Source organism: Plectropomus leopardus, chromosome 9 (genome assembly GCF_026936395.1).
Source record: "Plectropomus leopardus strain MGB_pleo_1.0 chromosome 9, ASM2693639v1, whole genome shotgun sequence".
Taxonomy (NCBI): Eukaryota; Metazoa; Chordata; class Actinopteri; order Perciformes; family Serranidae; genus Plectropomus; species Plectropomus leopardus.
The window spans coordinates 32,033,215-32,053,700 of record NC_142184.1 but is presented as its reverse complement, the minus strand read 5'-3'; the positions used below and the strand labels follow the sequence as shown (position 1 = coordinate 32,053,700).

General features: G+C 38.4%; 1 protein-coding gene across 4 annotated transcripts in view; it reads left to right on the top strand.

The window, feature by feature from the left end:
- Positions 1 to 1,266: 1,266 nt before the first annotated feature.
- The window catches only part of LOC121947246 (neuronal acetylcholine receptor subunit alpha-4), a 63,337-nt gene continuing 44,117 nt past the window's right edge, over positions 1,267 to 20,486 (top strand). The window contains exons 1-5 of one of the 4 annotated variants that reach the window (XM_088082508.1): positions 1,267 to 1,387; positions 2,023 to 2,056; positions 2,413 to 2,489; positions 4,333 to 4,468; positions 7,187 to 7,373. In XM_088082508.1, coding sequence (XP_087938634.1) covers positions 7,362 to 7,373 — 12 coding nt within the window. In that variant the 5' untranslated portion in view covers positions 1,267 to 1,387; positions 2,023 to 2,056; positions 2,413 to 2,489; positions 4,333 to 4,468; positions 7,187 to 7,361. Of the gene's footprint in view, positions 1,388 to 2,022; positions 2,057 to 2,384; positions 2,490 to 4,332; positions 4,469 to 7,186; positions 7,374 to 20,486 lie in introns of all 4 variants that reach the window. The other 3 variants (XM_088082510.1, XM_088082509.1, XM_088082511.1) reach the window with 3 other exon arrangements.

The window sequence follows — 20,486 nt, the reverse complement described above, 5'->3', positions numbered from 1 at the left end:
GTAAAATGGGAAGGTTTGTGACCCTGCTTCCATGTTAAAAAACAGTTGAGCCCAAGTGAACTACCACCCACGGAGCAAAATTTTGCATTTTACAGCTGAATATCACATATTAATCAAGATTCTGTTTACCTGTGTTTTTGTTTTCAGAAACATATTTTAGTGTACCGTTTAGCTGTAAAATAAATAAGTTTGCTCCAACCGGCAGGCGGTGCTTTGTTTTCAACATGGCAGCTGGGTCACAAACTTATGTGATTATGCAGCTAAACAGTCACAAAAATATGAGTGCATTTGAGGTGTGGAATAGGCAATGCAGTAACAAAATCTTGATTCATATCTGATCATTGCTGCCTAGTTTGACCTTTTGACCGTGGTTCATGAGCCGTGATTGAGAGCTGCTCTCTCTGAAAATGGCCCACACAAAGGTGCAAAAGTCAAGTGTTTTCTCTGACCCCTTGAATTACGATATTGTCAAATTTTATTATGGGGTCTTTGCTCAATGATGCCAAAATTAAATCAAAATGATAAATGACACCATTTGGTACAACTTCATATTCCTTTATAAAGGATGACTAAACAGAAAGTGATGCCTGTGAAAGCTTTCCTCTGTATTTTGGAGCCTGACTGCAGAGATTTGCTCCCATTCACCCACAAGAGCATTCGTGAGGTCAGACACTGACAGCAGGCAATAAGGTCCAGCTCACAGTCTTCCAGTTCATCCCAAAGATGTTTAATGGGCTTGAGGTCAGGGCTCTGTGCAGGACAATCGAGTTCTTGCACACCACATATGGAAAACCATTATTTTTGGACCTTGCTTCTGAAAGGGCCAACTCCAAAATGCTGTGACGAAGCTATATGCACTCTATCAGCCTACGGTATTATTGTACAGTAAAATGAAAAACAGCCCCAGATTTAAGGTACACATGCATGGGGTCTGTCCATATAGATTTAGCCAGATAGTTTACAAACCTGATTCCAAAAAACACTGGAAGTCTAAATATTTAAATTGGGAGAAAAAAATACCATAAGACAATGCTTTATTTATTATTTTTAATACTCAGAAACCTGTCTCAACATTAGTTTTCTTGTGCTGTTTCCAGGCTCCTTCTACAAGCCTAGATTCATAATTATTATACTTACATATTAAAATCATGTAACAGTAAAAAATGTTTACATATATATTTTTTTTTTCAAATTTTCAGCACCTTTTGGGGTAGTTTAATTGTCTGTCCTTTCCCCCCCCTTGGCTCCATAAGAAAGTTGTTCCGCACCGGATGAGCGTGGTTAAGCAGGAGGAAGCAGTGCACGCGGAGCTCCGTGTCCGTTTGTTAGCCCTTCTCAGCTCGTGCGGTGCCCAGAGCGCACGCTTCTGTGTTTCCTGCGATGGAGGGTGAGTAACGTTACTTTTGTACAAATAAAAAAGGTTACTACTTTGAATTTTCACTTTCAGCACTTCACTTCATCACTTTTAACTTTCTGTGTGTCTTCGCTGCTGTAACAGGTACCCCACGTCATATGCCATGAAAACATTTGATAAAATCCATACCAGCTAGCTAACGTTATCAAACCATGAACAAGCTCATTTTACACTAATAAGTTTTCTTTGGAAACCAGCTTCAACATTCCGCACGGAACACTTTTAAAAGTACAATATTTCCCTCTGAACTGTACTGGAGTATTAAGTGTAGATGTAAGGGCGAACTAGACAGTAAACTAGGGCGGCAAGGATGGCGAAATGTCTGCCAACAATTCATGAGTAAATCACACAGTAACCAATAGCAGTGACTGCAGGCTCCTAGCATTTTAGGCTAGGCTTTCTGTAAGCACAATGAATTGTTGAGACATGTGTCAATCACCGTGCACCTGCGGCCACCTCCCGCCCCCAGCTCCTACGAGCCAATGGCAGCCTAGCCGACTGACACCATGTTTGACTGTCTTCGAAAAAACAAGAAAAACATACCGCATGTTTACGATGATAAAGCAGCCCGTAACGTTACTGACTGATTTTTTGATGTTTCATAATAGTCGGACGATAACAAATGGAGACAGTCTGAAAAAGGTAAGCATTTTTTGCTCCTTAGTTGTTCAGTTGCAGTCTATTAGTCATATGTGTTTAATGCACAATTGCACACGAGAAAGTGTTAAATAGTAGAGAGATTTGCACTGGTGTTATTTAGCTGAAAAAGCTATGTGCTGTCATCAGACTTTTAAAGTTATTGTGAAGATCTGTTTATTTTGGATTTTGGATATATTTTGGATATAGAGTCACAAAATGCCTGCATGGTGAGTTATGCATACTTTGATACTGTTTACACTTTTGCACTGACCATTTGTGTTATGTGTGTTGTTACAGTTTTTTTTTTGTTTTTTGCCTTATATAAATACAGGTGCAGCATAATTGTTTTTTGTCTACAGTGGCAAATGTGCGTGTGCTGGCCCTGCCTGTATTCAATGGGATATGGTACAAAGACAGTATATCTATTTTCAAACTGGTAAACTTTATTGTTTTTTTGCAAATATACACTCATTCTAAATTTAACATCTGCAAGACATCAAACAAGTTGGTACATTAGCAACAAAAGACTGGGAAAGTTGTAGAATTCTCAAAAAATCCTGGAACATAAATCTCAGCTGTTCACAAGCAAGGTCAGCATTAGGTTCACCACCACAGAAAAACGGTCTCTAGGCAAACAGTCCAACAGTTTGAGAACAATGTTTTGTAACGCACCATTTCAAATGATTTAGAGATTTCACCATCTACAATCCATAATATCACCAAAAGATTCAGAGAATCTGGAGAAATCTTTGAATGCTGAAGACCAATGTTAAATACCCATGACCTTTGACCCCCTAGGAGACTTTACATAATAGTATAGAGAATATTACAACATGGGCTCATGAACACTTTGGAAATCATTGTCGGTGAACACAGTTCATTGCTGCATCTACAAATGTAAGTTCAGACTCTACCACAGAAAGTGACAGTGTTTTGGGGATTTATGGACTATTTATGCACTTCTCCTCTCGCAATAACATTTGAAGAAGCACTGCGATGGATGCTGAAAACACTAGCAGGTTTATTTCTATTGCAACCATTGCACTAGCCATCATTATTTCCAATCGAAGGTGGTGTAGACAGGTTATGCGAGCAATAATAGAAAGGCGAGTCCCTTATACGTGGGAGTGGCCACGTATAAGGGATTTCTGGGAGGTGACAGTTCACGATTTCATTTCAATCCATTCAACTTTTGAGTTATGTGATGCAATAACACCTCTTGCAGTGCCTGCTGCATCATGCCCGAGGTAGCCAGCTCCTACCGACAAGCACATAGCCATAGAATCATGTGACCTATAAAGTGTTTCCATTGCAGTTTTGTGAAATATGGCCTTTTCAAATAGCCTGAAATGACACCTCATGCGAGCTAAAAACTTTTTTAAGATATACGGGAGTTTTTTTAAAAATTGATGCGTTTGCATGAGGCATATTATATTCGCAATTTCAATTCTTGCAATTTGAGGGTTAATGGAGACCCATCTAATGAGACACATTCTGCATGTTACAACAGTGTGGCTACTTAATAAAAAAAGTGCGGACACTAGACTGACCTGCTGCAGTCCAGACCTGTCTCTCATTGCAAATGCGTGGTGCATTATGAAGCGCCAAACACAGCAACATAGACCCTGGACTGTTGAGCAACTGAAGTCGTATATCAAGAAAGAATGTGAAAGAATTTCAATTTCAAGCCTTCAACAATTAGTGTCCTCATTTTCCAGATACTTACTGAGCGTTGGCAAAAGAAAAGGTGATGTCACACAGTGGTAATCATGCCCCTGTCATGCATATGTTGCAGGCATCCAATTCAGAATGAGTTTATTTACAAAAAAAAGAAGAAAAAAAAGAAGTCTATCAATTTGAACATTAAATATGTTGTCTTTCTCCTGTATTCAGTTAAATATATAGGTTGAAAAGAATTTGAAAATCATTGCATGTTTTGCCTTTATTTACATTTAACACAGCTTTTTTGTAACCAAGGTTGTAAATTATGCCACTGCAACTGTCTGTTAAATTGTATACGTCAGCAAGAAGTTGATTCATGCATTGTTAGCGCTTGACGGATTTTATTTAACAACCTATTTAACAATAACTGCCTAATGTCAGTGAAACGGCGGAGGTGCGTTTCCATGCCACATGCTCGGCCTGAGGTCAGCCAATTTGTTAATTGTTGTGAGGCCGGGATTTTAGTCGAAAGGGAGATACAAATAGGAATTGATTGGCTCATTAATAAAAGTCAGATGATGGCGACACAGCACCTAAGGCTTATTTACTCTCTGCAGCTCCTGGGGAATTGAAGATGTCTTGACTACCCGCAGAACAGAGCGGAGGACAAACAACCAGCAGAGACAGGCATTTCAAATCTATACGGCGGAGAACATATCATTACGTAACCAGAATGGACAACAGTGTACCAAGGTCAGACCCAAAGTTTTGCTGTGAATCAAATTCTGCTGTAGAAAATACTGTTTAAGTAGCATGGACCAAAATGATGGACTACAATACTTTTTTTTCATGTGCATTGTGATTGTTGGAGCCCATCTGCACAGGGACATTTATTCAAAGATGAGAGATTTATGTTGAAACAGTGTCATTAGATAGCGGTAGGACATTGACCCTTCAGTGATGAACGGTAAGACCCAACAATCAATGATACCATTAGTGATCCGGCTCTTACGAGAGAACTGTCAAGAGAAGGGGCCAAAAACAGATGGACCGTGTGCATTTTGGTAATGGTATGTGTGCTGATATGTTTCACCACTGAGTGCACAGATAGGAAAGCAATAAAAATGCAGCTCATCCAGTAGCCTCATAGTACACTTTAGCTACCCTTCAGCCTTTCCTTTCCAGCTTTTCATGAGACAAAATGACACCTATGACCTCTGAAATGTAGAAAAAATGAACTTATGTGCTGTCTCTTTAAATGAGCTCAGATAAATTGTAAAGCCTTTATTTGAAAGACATGACTCTCCACATTTACAGCCGAGAGACAGAAAGGACTCTGTGTCCTTGGCACCAGCTGTGTTTGTGTATAGGTCTCCATGTAAACATTTTATTTATGTATAGTGTTAGTTAACATCAGCTAAATGCCATCAATGTCTGCCAAGGGCAGACGCAGGTGACCTTCCTTTGTCTCTCTGTAACACACACACACACAAACACACACAGAAAGACATGTGGGTCCAATGACGACTTGGCTGGGGATAAACTGTTGTATGAATGGTATTGCCGAACATATATCACAATTTGGGTTCATTACACATCGGCTGCATCTCAGACAAGGACTTTGCAAAATGACAAGGATGATCTGTATGGCTTTATTGCTTCATAACTGCAAATGGTTTTCATTGTGATAACCCAATGGGAAAGTCTGGCTCTCATATTAAGATATAAATGCATGAAAGTATAAATGCACCTAAAAATCATATTTAGGATAGACGTGTAATATAAAAGAAAGAGAGATGTATGCAGACCCTCCTGTTAAACTCCTGAAATTTGCAGATGACAAAACCGTCAACAGCCTCATCCAGGAGGGTGACGATTCTGCGTACAGACAGGAGGATAAACAAGTGGCCCCAATTTAGAGTCACTGATTTAGCTCTCTCTCTCCCTCTCTCTCTCTCTCTCTCTCTCTTTCTCTCTCTCTCTCTCTCTCTGTATATATATATATATATATATATATATATATATATATATATTTATATATGTGTGTGTGTGTGTATGTGTTACAGATTTTTTATCCTAATAATAATAATTTTTAGGCAATTTCCTTGTTTGATTGCTTTTTTTCTTTGTCTTTTTGTTTTACTTATTTTGCTGATTTGCAGGTAATTTTCTCTGTACTTTCAGGGCTTTTTTACTAATTTTGTGCCAATGTTTGGATCATTTTTCTCTGTGGTTGCTCATTGCTTTCTTCCCATGTTTTTGCAAGACGTTGCCGATTTGGCTAGGACACTAGCAGGCCAGCAAACACAACCAAAGAGGTCCAATCTGTAGGATTAGGTGGCATCCATTGGCAGAAATTGAATATACAATTCAAAACTATGTTTTCTTTAGTTTATAATTACCTGAAACTAAGAATCATTTTTTTCATATATATATATATTTATATACGCATATACATGAGACCAAAAAAAACAGCATATCTAGATATTGGTTCCTGTGGGAGAAAGACACCTAAGACTAAACGTATTGAGTGCACACAGCCTATCATTAGTCATCAGACAATTACAGAAAGGCATTGATCCTAATTCCCTTAGGGCTTTTGCCTGAACAAGTGTAGTCATCCATTTATTAGACTGGAGGAAGGATATGACAGTTTTATTCATTTACATAACCTGGCTTGATTAATAAGCTTGATTCAAGTTATTAGAGTCACAAGTATTAAACTGTGCTTGTATGTGAACACACTTAGAGAAGATAATCAGAGAGCTGTAGGCCTAAAAGTGTTTTATATATTTAATGTCAATGTGTTACACGGCTCTATGTACACTGTAACAGATTTTTAAAAGGACCTTAATAACCACATTAACAGCAAACATTATGCTTGTAAGATCATACGTTAATACAGAGAATCTATAACTGATACCAAACCCTCTGAGGTTATCTCGGCTAGATTTAGCCCTGGTTTAAACATTATCTTCAAAAACTTTACTGTGTCAATGCTAACTGATGTTTTGCAGATACAATGCTCATTATCTTAGTTAAGTGATTGATTTGAATAGTATCCTAGCAGGAAATGCTGCACTCTGTGTTATACAAATGCTCAATTGTTATTTTAAGAAGGACTCATCCACTTTGATGTGTTTTAAAGAACAAACAAACAAACAAGCAAATATAATGTCTTATTGACTTTATTGTAAGAATATAGAAAAAACCAACATAATTTTAGTAATTCAAAACAATAGAACTTAAATGAGTCAGTGAGAACTCTTCTAGCTGGAAATCTCAAACAAACTGAGTCTTAAAGACACCATATGAAATATAGATGAACCAAAAAAAAAATATTCAGTGATCATCAAGTAATAGAATTTACTTAACTTAAATCATACACTGCGTTGTTGTGACACTTGTCCTGTCTCCCTTTCTCTACCACTCTCTCACTCCCAATCTCGTGCTCCCCCACCTGTCCACCAGATGTCCTCAGACTTTCCCTCCGTTTTCCAGCCACCTGATCGCACTCCACCCAGCACAGGTGTGCTGGGTGGAGTAAAAATAGCAGCCACTTCCTGCTCCTGCTCCTAGCTGCCTGTCTGTGACCTGCTTCCTGACTTCCCCCTTTTGGATTAAGCGTCTGCTTGGGGCTGCCTTCATGCTGCTGAATGTAAGTCTGCTTTTGAAGTTTTTTTTGATACTGCATGCTCTGCCAGTGTCTGCATTTGGGTCATTTATTTGGAGATGTGTTTCAGGTGGCCTGACACATGTAGGGCCTGTATTCACGTTCCTAAAGCTGTGTTCTGGTATCCACCTGCTCGTGATGAAAATACCTGTGTCTCTCTGCTTTACTATGTTCACCCAACATGTTTCTAACTCCCAGCTCATCAAATACAGCAGCTCGGTTACTGGCCCTATGCTTCAAACTATTTATTTATTTATTTATTTATTTAAAAGAACATGAACAATTAAAAAAAAACGGTACCATATGATGTACCATACCAGATTATATCTTAAAGCTAATTCACATCTGCAGTCCCTTGGAAGGTCAGAGCAAAGACACAGCACAAGAACATAAAAATATAAAGTTGTACAAAAAAGAGAAAAAGAAAAAAAAAAGAGAAACAATATAAACAATAGCACATGATATAAAAGGAAAGAAAGAAGACAGGAGAAAGTGCAATATAAAACTGCAAAAAAGCACATCACACACAAAACACCCAATTCAATACACAAACAAACAATACAAAAAAAGTTATAAAGTCCATATTTTAAGATTAGTGAATACAGAGCTGAGCTGTCAAGCTAAAACATCTCGATCGCCAACTGGTGGTTTGCTGTTGTATAGATCATAAACCCCACCCCCTCCATGTTAGTGAATGTGACATGGATACAGTCAAATATATATTTCCCGATGATGGTCTCTGGCATTTAAGGTAGTTCTTATCACACTACTGTTTGCCCAAGTACAGTTAGGTCCAGAAGTATTTGGACAACAGAGAGTTTTTATTATTTTGCCTTTACACATCACCACAGTGGATTTGAAATAAAAAATGAATTTGTAATGAAAATGTCGACTTTTAGCTTTTTTTAAAGGTGTTCCACAAAAATAGGCCATGTACCAATTAGGAATTACAGACATTTAAGCATAGTACCTCCATTCTCAGGGGTTCAGAAGTATTTGAACAGTGTTACATAATTTTAAATTTAACCATACGTTCTAATACTTAGATGAAAATCTAATGAAAGTCAGGAGCCCATGGACATCACCAAATTTGTAGTTTTCTCTCTGGAGATGCTTTGCCAGGCCTTCACTGCAGCCATCTTCAGTTGCTGTTTGTTTGTGGGTCTTTCTGCCTTCAGTTTTGTTTTAGTGCTCTGTTGGGTTGAGGTCAGGTGACTGACTTGGCCATTGGAGAATATTTCAATATTTTCATTTTTTTTTTGCCTTCAAAAAATCTTGAGTTGCTTTTGCTGTATGTTTAGGGTCATTATCCATCTGCACTGTGGAGCACTGCACTATCAGTTTTCTAGCATTTGGTTGAATATGAGCAGAGTATGGCCCTATATACCTCAGAATTCATCTCGCTACTTCTGTCAGCAGTCACATCATCAATGAACACTAGTGAGCCCGTTCCATTGGCAGCTATACAGGCCCACGCCATGACACTGTCTCCACCATGTTTGACACATGATGTGGTGTGCTTTTGATCATGAGCTTCTACTTTCCTTCTCCATACTTTTCTCTTACCATCATTCTGATATAAATTTACTTTTGTTTCATCTGTCCAAAGAATCCTATTCCAGAACAACTGAGGCTTTTTTAGATGTTTTCTGGCAAAGTCTAATCTGGCTTTTCTGTTCTTGGATGTTACCAGTGGTTTGCACCTTGTTGTAAATCCTGTGTATTTACATTCATTCTTGATTGTAGATTTTGACAATGATATGCCTACCCTCTCCAGAGTATTCCTGACGTCTGTTGATGCTGTGAAGGGGTTTTTCTTCACCAATGAAAGGATTCTGCGATCATCTACTTTTGTTGATTTCGTTGGAAGCGTTGATTTCCATGGTCTTCCAGGCCTTTTGATGTTGTTAAGCTCGCCAATGCTTTGATTCTTTTTTAAGAATATACCAAACTGTTAATTTGGCCACACTTAAGGTTTGTGCTATCTCTCTTACAGTCTTGTGTAGTACTTTCAGCCTAATGATAGCATCCTTCATTTGCATAGAGATCTCCTTGGACTTCTTATTGGTAGCTCCAGTCAAACCGCTGCCAAATGCCAAAACACTACCTAATATCAACTCCAGACCTTTTATATGCTTCATTTGTCTTGAGGTAACGAGGGAATGGACCACACCTGACCAATTAACTTCCTGTCCGTCAATTGTCCAAATACTTTTGATTCTTTGAGAATGATGGCATTCTGCTTCAAATGGCTGAAAGTCCTACATATTAAATGCCATATTTTTGCGAAACATCAAAGAAATAAAGCTTTTAATCTGGACTTCTATCACATAGATTGTTTTATTTCAACTCCATTGTAGTGGTGTACAAAGGCAAAATTATAAAAACTCTTGAATTTTTAAAAAATGGGGTATGTTGTCATGATTGACAGCTGTGTGTGCCAATCTGTGTACTCGTGATAAACAGCGCTGCTCACGGTGGGTATGATGGGTCAGGATTCACACACATATACATATATATTGTTTTGGATGTGTGACTTACTGCTCATTCCATGTAAACTTTCTTTTTTCAATAAACTTCTTTGGGTTTGGCCAAGAAAACTTCTTTTGTTGGGTTAAGGGAAAAGGTTGTGGTTTGGGTCAAAATGACATTGGCATTTGGGTTCACACAGGACATGAATACTGGTGGTGAAAGTTCTGTGTTTGTTTGACTCATCCACTCAACCCGACCTCCTGTCTGCACGGCCTTTCCAGTTTTTTATATTACATGAGTGGCTCTGAGTGTCGAATAATGCAGCTGATGGGTTTACACTTGAATTATCTAGAGGTGCAGTGTCTTATACAGAGAAGTGTCGTGAGAGTGTGACCACGTTTTTTAGTATTTGATACCCTGGGAGTTAAAATAGCTAATACAGCTAGTTGCCAACTTTGCCTGGATGTTGTTTGGCACTTGGAGGGTAGCTGTAGGTTTATTAAAGCTTGCTAAATGAAAACAGCTGCCTTTTCTAGAAATTCTGCTTTTGACAAGAGACTAAGCAAAAACAATACTTTAATTTTCCACGTACTTATCGGACCTATATAAAAGCTTTTAATAAGAGCAAAATACTGCCCTGTACTCAAGCATGCATTATGAAAATACAAATTATTACCATTCTTGAGACATACTTTTTAGAATCTCATGCGCATACAGTATGCATCAAAGATGTGAAAAGAAACAGAAAACTGAATTAAGAAAGTCTTTTCACATCTGTTGTGCGCTAATCGCATTCCTGTCATACCTAACTGGAAGGACACAAAGAAAAGAAAGGTGTTGAAATTGAAGCTACTGTAGACTTTGTTAGATAAATAGTCCTTGACATGCCTGCAGCAGATTTCTTTAAAATCCAGAAAATGACAAGGACTTTTTTACCTTTCAGCAGAGACGAAGGTTAACAGGATGGAGGAAAACGTCTCCTATGATCAATGGTGGAGCAAGTCCATTCATGCAGAGTTTTGTTAGAGGAAGCTCATAGTTTATATTCAATGTGTTCCATGTAGGTTAGCGAAGTTTCCTGGTTTCAAGGAAACTGAGATGAGCTCTAACTTTTAAATAAAAATAACATGTTTTGATGTGAAATATGAGCTGAAGCAATCCCTAACTGAAATCTCTTTAAGAAAAAATTAAGCTTTACACCACAAATCAAGTAATCTGGGATAGTAATTGATTGATCAGGGAGATATTTGTACCAGTATGCAATTGAATTTATTTTGGGCAGGAATAGGCAGAGGAGAAGAGATGGGTTTTGAGGCGGGACTGAAAGACATCGAGGGACTCGGAGTCACGGATTTCTTGGGGGAGGGAGTTCCAGAGCCTGGGAGCAGCCCTGGAGAAGACTCTGTCCCCAAAAGTGCAGAGGATAGATTAAAGGGTGGAGAGGCGATTAGCAGAGGCACATACCACAATGCACATACGACAACACACATACAACAATTCATGTACCTCAATACATACAACACAGCATATGTACAATACACAGTACACATATTGCATTACGCATACCACAATACATATGCTAAAATACACATACCATGATAGAATACCCCAATAATGAGTGGCTTTTCAGCCACCATATGTTTTTTTTTTTTGTTTTCTTCAAGTAACCTGTTGCTGTTTTTTCCCTCTTTATTTAAAGCATTTTATTGAGATTGGGGTCAATTTGCACAAGTCATTAGCAAATTTATACAAATATAGAAATGATTGGTATATCATAATTATTGGACTGAAAATTACTGTTTGCCTATATTTGCCAATGATTTGTGCAAATTGACCCCCATCTCATGATAAAATACTGAATCGACATGAGTTTTCTTGTGCTGCATTCAGACTTTTTTCACAAGCTTTCTAACCCTTTGAAACCTGAGGTAATTGGTTTGATTTATTTAAAAAACGTGTGAAAAAGGCAAATGTCCTACAAATTGCAAGAAAATAGTAAAAGGGTGACAAGAAAATGACTTGAAAATGAGTTATTTTATGAGAGAATTGTCAAAAAATGGGAGAAATGTCTAGAAAAATATATTTATAATTAGTGTAATTACTAAAAATTATGTAACAGAAAAAAATGTGAATGCATTTTATTATTGTTACATGTATTTTTTTTTTTTATCAATTCTCAGTATTTTTTCGGGACATTTCCTTGTTTTTGTTCTTTACATTTTTTCTTTTGTCAATGTTCAGGTGTCAATGACAGTTCAAGGGTTCAATTGTCTTGTAACGTTTAACTAATTTCTGGGCCCATGTCTTAAGTTGCTAATTGCTTTCTCACTATGTTTTTGAAAGAAATCAAACCAATCTCCTCAGCTTTCAGAGAGATAAGGGTTGTTTTTTTACCATGATTTTGCTGCTTTTACGGCAGTCAATGTGCCCCCCAAAACAATAATTTTTAAGCAGACACATGATCTTTCCCTAACCATAACAAAGAGGGTTTTTTAGCCTAAACCCCACCAAACATTAACCATGTTAGTGAAACATAAAGTTTCGACATATCCACTCAATAATAATGTGCAGCAAATGTAAAATACCCGTGCTTTTAGAAATGTTCAGTGGCAACATTTATTCTGGCAATTGTTAGCTTATAGTCAGCATTAGTCAACATCTATACTCTTAAGGTCGTGTTGTACAAGGAACATTTGACTGAAGCAGTCATTAGATTTTACATTTTTAAGATTGGAAAACACAAATTGAAGTTGACAGATCCTCATTTCATACTTTTAGAGTGATAATGTTTGATGGCAATCATGATTACTCTGTAATTTCTAGAATGCACTGCATAAATTACAAATTAGTCAAGCATATTAGGTGGGAAAATGGATAACACACCAATACTGTGTCTCATCAGCACATCAGCAGTGCTCCTTTTTTTTTTTTTTTTTTTTTTTTTTTAACTGATCTGTAATATTGAAGTTGTTGTCAAGCAAACTGACTGCTGGTTAATGCTCTGAAGATGTTTGGCATATAATATTTGAGAATGAGAATTCAAGATTTACTTTAATACAACTTAAAACAATTTGTCAATGACAAGAAATTATAAATGCCTTCAGTGATGCAGTAGTTTGAGTTCTACCAATATGACTACTGTGCATACAAATACTACAGTACTGGTACTACCAATTTTATTGCCAAATAAGAATCACAATCACTTGTTTTAGCTTAAATTAATGAAGATATAAGAGAAATGAGCTAAACAATGAGTTGCTGAATCCATTAAGGTTGCTCAGTGTGGCTCAAGAAATCCCTCTCAGCAAAATGAACAAAACACAATTGAACACCAAGCAAACAAATATAATTAAGCTCTGAGCAGACAAAGAAGCAATGCTACTAAAGCACAATAAGAAAAGTTTTTAGTTAATTCCTTGTCTATAAAAGGAGCTTAAATCAAAATTGGTCAAGTTGAACTTTAGCACGTCATCATGCTGCAGCTGGAGGAAAGAAGCCAAAGACAGCATTGGGCATATACTGCATACTAGAGATAAGTCAGCAACATGGCCCAAAAATAGACTTGGAAGAAGGATGAGCTTCATAACTTTTTGACCTCGATAGGGAAATAGATTTCGTCATGATTACGGGATAGCCAAACTGACAAAAAGATCCCAATTTTTAAAATGTTTCTCTGACATCCCTAAGACAGCCTCCACTGATGCAGACTCTTAAATGTTTTTGATACAGTTATATCTAGTCAATACAGCAATTGCCAGTACCTAGTCTACAGTGTGTATAGTAGGGGATTACCTCGTTCTCAAACATCAGTTTGTTTGCCTTCTCCACATGGAGGTTAGAGCACAAAGTTGCCCACAGAGCAGCAGTCTGGTGCTGGTGAATATCTCGCTGTCAGTGAGGCTGCTTTTACACCTATTAGTATTCAGTTGGAGTAGCATGGCTGATCTCACAGAGCCTTGGGGGAAGTCTTACCAATGATCTTAGACTCTGATAGAGCTGGGTTCCCCTCATCCTGCGTAGTGTTTCTGTGCAGAAATCACTGGTAGAACCTGACGGCAACAGCTACAGGAAGCTGTTGGGGGGTGCATCACTTAGTTTAAATCCATAAATAACTTAAGCATGACATGCTATTAACCATCAAGTGCAACAGGAAATGCTTCAGCAATGAAATTGATTTATTCTTGAATGAAAGTGAAAATTTGTCACCTGTTATGTGGATGTCCAGTTAGTGTTGATGGTTAAAGTTGTCAACTGAAGCAATAAATCCCTCTGTGCCGGTGCTTTATTCCAGGGCTGGTTGGCCATCTTCGACTTTTCATAGCCTCAGTCATTGGTACTCGTTTATTTATGAAGCTCTTTTGGTAAACTCCCCTCTTACATGGTCGCCCTGCTTGCTTTAAAAGCTCGCATAAGCACAAGAGTGAATAAAGTGATTGGCACTTGTTGCTGTGCATAGGTCCTTTTGATTTGTCTACATGTTAGTGTATATTCTCTTATATTTTTTATTTTGGCTGTTATTGTTTGTAATTTTTTCTCATGCTTGTGTCTTGGCCAGGTCTCCCTTGAAAAATAGATTATTGATCAACAGGACTTACCTGGTTAAATGGTTGAATGCCAAGTTCTCCTGCTCTCAGACCCACCAGGCAGTGCCTACATATACCAGAGTGCATTGTGCACAACCTCTTATAGCTATTATTTTATTGACCAAAACATTGTGTAACCAAGAATAATCATAACTGCCTCACTCTTTTCATTTTCTAGCTTTTACAATAAAAGCTTAAATTAGGACTTTGCTAAGAGGCAACTAAAGAGAGTAATTCAAAATTGTTTCTGTGTCAACATTTGTATGTGGGGCCTGTGTGGGTAGTAAATGAGCTGAAAAATGGGCCCAAATATTGGATTGTCCATGGTTATCATTATGGCCCCATGCCAACTGCCCACATGGGTGAGGTCACCCAAGTGGGCCCCACATGGGTTTGGCTAGCACTACTTAGGTCCCAAGTGGGTATGGGCCTCAAAATAGGCATCTTATCCAGGGCAAACGGGTAAACCCACCAATGTGGGCAAATGTCATAGGGCCATTGTGAATAATCCCATACAGAGCCCATTTTTCAGCCCATTTTCTATTCATGTGGGCTGCATATACAAATGTAGTAGGTGATAAAATACTCACTCAGTGGTCATTTGCCCTCTTGGCCCTGTTGGTCTTTGTTGTCTTTTCCAGTTTATGTTCAGGATGCTGAAGAAGGTCTCCAGCACACCACTGTCCAAGTGACAAGTAAAGCTTTATTGCATAGTAGGCAAGCACATAAACAGGCTTGCTTGGAGCTCTCCTGACATCTGTGATAGCATCCAGCAAAAGCTGTCCATGTTGAAATTAATTTATTCATTCTGTTTCTGTTAGAATCACAGGACAATTTGAGCATAAGGCACCATCAATTGCAGTTTGCTCTTTGCAGTTCAGGTTCTGGGGGGTCTCCGCCAGCTTTAACCTCTCCTCTCCTCTCCTCTCCTTCGCTTCTCTCCACTGCAGTTTCTTTGGCCATTTACTCTAGCTCGAATAAATGCAGCTGAATATCAGAGTAAGCAAAACACTAAAGAATGTATCCACGGCTATAAAGTCCCCTGCACTCATAATTTGGGATATTTTTTTTGTTCTAAACATATTTAGTTTGAATACGACTTAAGAGAACAAAGTTCTGTTTTTAATCAGTATCTAGAACCCGACCCCTGGCTACCCAGAGGCAAAAATCCATGGAGTTCTTCCATGCCTCCATCTACATCATCAAATGATAGCGATGCATGTAGGAAGAACATCTGATTTTGCACTTCACAGTCAGCTTTCTTGGACAGTATAGCATGCTGTGAGGAATTTAGTGCTTCTTTGGCATCATTTACCATCAACACGAATTGGATGTCCACGTACAAGTCGAGAATTTGCCCTTTAAGATAGCAAATTGTAAAGGATTCATCAAAAGAATGAAGGCTGGGTGTCAGGAATGCCCAAAAAGCAGGACAGCCATCATGAGGTCTTTGTCTGACCTCATAAGTTTTAAGGCTCTGTCCTTGACGAGCGAGACAGACATGGAAGCCCACAAGAAGTGAAAAACAACATAAATATGGCAGTCTAATGAGTGCATGGGGAATGACTTGGAGGCCATTTGCATGGTCTTGTTCCTCTCCACGTTCAAATAGGAAATAATTTGATAATTTATTGATGCCTTGGTTATTACTTTGGCAATATGCCCGCTGTAATTAACAACTTGGCAGAAGTTAAAGTGTGTGTATTTGTGTGTGTGTTTGGTGACCTGGCTTGATTTTGTGATTAGAAAGGGATCCTGGAGAGAGGCATGATTGCCGCATCTTGAGTTGATGTACTGTCCTGGAGCTTAAAACGAGCTGCAGAGCTCACAGAGCCATAAAATATGGACTCTTGAGAAGCATTTGTGATCGGAGATGGTGTTTGAATGGAGCCAGTGAGGTCTGAAGTGAGAAATATAAGCTCTTGTGAGTCGAGCGAGTTTCTCTCTCTCTTTGATAGCCAGATGTGTATGGAAATGGAAAGCTGAAGGTCAAAGAGAACCAGTCAGCAGATTGTAAGAGAACAATTGTGGGACTTAGATAAATGTGAGTGAATCAAGCTCCAAGGGGGGATAGGTTGAGGCACATGAGATGAAGCTCACGACTGAAATAATATAAGACATCAAAAGGGCCAATTGAAGGTCTTGGAACAATTCCATCTTGCCCAGTAGGGAGAAAGTGTGTGAGGAACTTGGCTGTGGAGCACTGTACTCTGAAAGGCTACAAAAAGGCAGTACTTCATTTAGTAAGTAGTGGGAAAAAGTGCACGTTGCTATTTTAGATAATGCTTACAAGCAAACTAGCAACTCTCTAGCTTGTGGACTATAATACCCAAAGTGACAAGCAAGAACTAGTGGAGGTGATGTTGTGTGATTTATTCACTTCCAGTTATTCTTATCCATGAGGCAGGTTTTAGATTCAGAGGAACTGCATACTAAGTCAATGGAAAGATGTAAGTGCAATTCATAGACTGTAGTATAATGGATGTAGCCACCGCAGTGTCATTCATTGGTGTGTGAACTCCTGTTTTGCATTTTGGATGCTGCTGTCTTGTACTTTTGAAGCCTAAGTGACCGTATTTGGATGATAGAGTGAAGTTAACCCTAATACTAGCTAGCTTGGTCAGCATGGTGCGTTACCAGCTATGTTTAATTTTGATAATGCTAATTTTAATATTCACTAGTGGAAAAAGTCTTAAGTCCATTAAAACAAAATGTGACTATTGGGGCAAAACTGAATGTGTGACTCCACTCTTTTAGTACAACCAAACGCTAAATATAAAATAAATATTTCAGGTGACCAAATGTTACATTTAACTTTCAACTGAAAAGACACTGATATAGGCACAGCTACGGCTATGTGCACATTCTGGGGTTCACCATTGTTACATTAACCTAACCGGTGTGTTATTGCTGTGGTAGTGACTTGTCAACAAACAGCACCCACCTGTCATTCAAAGTGGCCACACTCTAAATTATGCATTACAGCATCTGTCGGCCTGTCAGAGGTCAGTTGTTGTGAAGCCTAAGCTAACGTAAGCTTATTTCACTGTTTCCTTTTAGTGAAATGGTCTGAGTGAACTTGAGATTCCTTCAAGATTGGAAGGATTCATAAAGTTTGCCATCATGGTTTGGCCTATGGCGGCTCCTTGTTACTGTTTTATAATCCTCATAAATGTAGATGTAATATGATTTGTTGATGCTTTTATCTGCAATACAAAAGCTCTAAAAAAATCAACCTCATTTTGAAAAAGATTGTTGCTTTTTCACTGCATAATATCTGCATTGTGTATGAAAGTACTCATGACAAAAACAACAGTTTGAAAAAACATAGACATAATCACACAGGAAAAAAAGCAGACAAAAAAAACACCTACGTTGTGTGAAGGTCTTATGAAAAAAAAGCTGATGTGACCATTTTTTGCCCTTGTGCAAAAGTAGGCACTGATGGTGGAGCATAAAAAGATGAGTGTGGTGTATGTTTAAAGGGAAGCAATTTAAGATAGCCATGTGGAGGAGGGCCATCTGTCCTGCATGTCCTAAAAATCTGACAGACTGTCACTCAGCCTAGTGGCATTCAGTTCTTCACCGAGCAGCACGAAGTTGTCATCAATGGACACAGATGGCAGTGTGGTATTTAGTCACAGAGACTCGTCCGGGGAAATGCTCACTTCAAGGGAAGGAACAGAAGCTACTATCATGAGCAATTGGCATGTCAATGATTTGAGCTGACAGTTCAAGGGTTCAAGTGATCATTTCAGCTGAGTGGATGGGAGCAAAGATGTGAGCTCATTACATAAGCTGTTTTAAAACGTGGAGACCTGGGCCTTAAAATTAGATTAATGCACAATGCTGACTATGCCATCATTTAGACTTTAACCAAAAAGGGTGATGTGACTTTTCCCAGGCACTTTATACAGATAGCGCTCAGTCCACAGTGCTAATATATGTTTTTTTGTATGCATCATGATCACAGTGTATTATTAAACTGTGCAATTAGGTTTTTACGACTTACAAGGTCTACTTATAGACATTTTGCAAGGCTTCAACTGCTACTCGTGGTCTTTATCAGCAAATCTAGTCTGCTAATGTGGTGATGGTCTGGAACCTTGATCAGGTAATAACAGGGTGTCATATATGGGGAGAGATTTTAACCTCTGTCTCTGTTCAAGGATGATCTCTCACATCAGATGTGAATGGCCTTCTTGATTGCTTTTTCTTGTCATCCTCTAATTTTGTCTTTGACCAGTTTTGGTTTGGTGCTTGTATGCTGTCTGCTTCAAGTGTCTCTTGTCCACAAAATAGATTGTATGAAACAGTGGTTGAGTCACTGTGACGTCACCCACTGGTTTGTGAAGTCCGGTTTTGAAGCCTTGAGTGTGGCATTTTTAGCTGTAACCATCCTGGACAATATGGGAAAACAACCTTGACACTAGTTACTAGCTTCGTTAGCACAGTGCATTTACAACTATGATTTACTGGTAATGTTTGCTAGAGAAAAAACAGACTTAAAATAATTTAAACAAGGTGCACTTACAAGAAATGCTGGATTTTGGACTCCTAAGAGGGCCCTTGGTAACACCAAAAACTGATCAAGACTTTTTAGGGTAACCAAAACATTACTATACTCTGTAAATCTATGACCTTCTACACCTGTCAGAATGACTTGCGCCACATTTCACTACATTTATAAAGGCAATAGTCCATTCTGATAGATATATCTACCTGACAGAATGACCTACTGCATCTGGCAAAATGACAAATGCCACATTTAACTACACTGATATATGCAGTAGACCATTCTGATAGATATTTATACCTGACATCATGACCTTCACATTTAACTAGATCTATACAGGAAATAGTCCATTCTGATATTTATACCTGACAGAATGATCTACTGCACCTGTCAGGATGACCTACGCCACACTGAACTACATTTATACAGAAAGTAGTCCATTCTGATAAATATTTGTACATGACAGAATGACCTACTTCACCTGTCAGGATGACCTACGCCAAACTTAACTACATGTATACAGGAAGTATTCCATTATGATAAATATTTATATCTCACAGAATGACCTACACTTGACAGAATGACTTACGCCACATTTAACTGCATTTATACGAGATATAGTCCATTCTTATAGAACTGTTTACCTGAGCGATAACCTACTGCACCTGACAGAATGACCTATACCACATTTAACTACATTTTTACAGGAAGCAGTCCAATCTGATAGATATTTGTACCTGAAAGAAGGACCTTCTCTACCTAACAGAATGACCTACGCTATATTTAACTACATTTATACAGGAATTTGTACATTCTGATAGATATTTGTAGCTGACAGAATGACCCTCTCCACTCTGTTGAAAGCATCCACACTAAGAAGTATGAGGAATAGTAGTAGTGTGCTAACACTTTGCAGTGCAGGCACCCTAATAAACGCAACAAATAATTGTAGTGTGCCTGCACTTTGCATGGCAAGCACCCTAAAAACCTATAAACAGGTGATATAAAAAGTTACGAAGAACAGAGAAATTAGCTATAGAGATCAAAATTGCTTTCTTCATACCAGTTTTAAACATAGGTATTTCTGCTGTAAAGTATAGCATTTTAACATGGGAGTCTATGGAGATTGACTCGCTCTTGGAGTCAGCTTCAAGCGGTCCTTTGAGAAACTGCAGTTTTTGGCACTTCTGCCTTGACTTCATTTTGCAGCCCGGAGGTTGCCGCTTGGTCCAGGGTCCTTGCTGTTTGATAAATTTACTTACTAGGAGTTTACCCGTTTGGTTATTAGGTGTGGTGCAGAGTTTTAAAGGGGTACTCCAGTAATTTAGCGTTGCATTATTGCCATAGGAGCTTTGCAGGAGTATTATCCAGGGTTGTGGACCTTGATACATAGAAGCCAGGATATCACAGTTTGTTACGCCAGCAATAACACTCCCAGTTAACCCTGATGACATCATTAGGGTTTGCTGAAATTTTGAAAGTTCAATCCAGAGCATTTTTTATTTTGGGGGGAATGAAGTGTTGCTT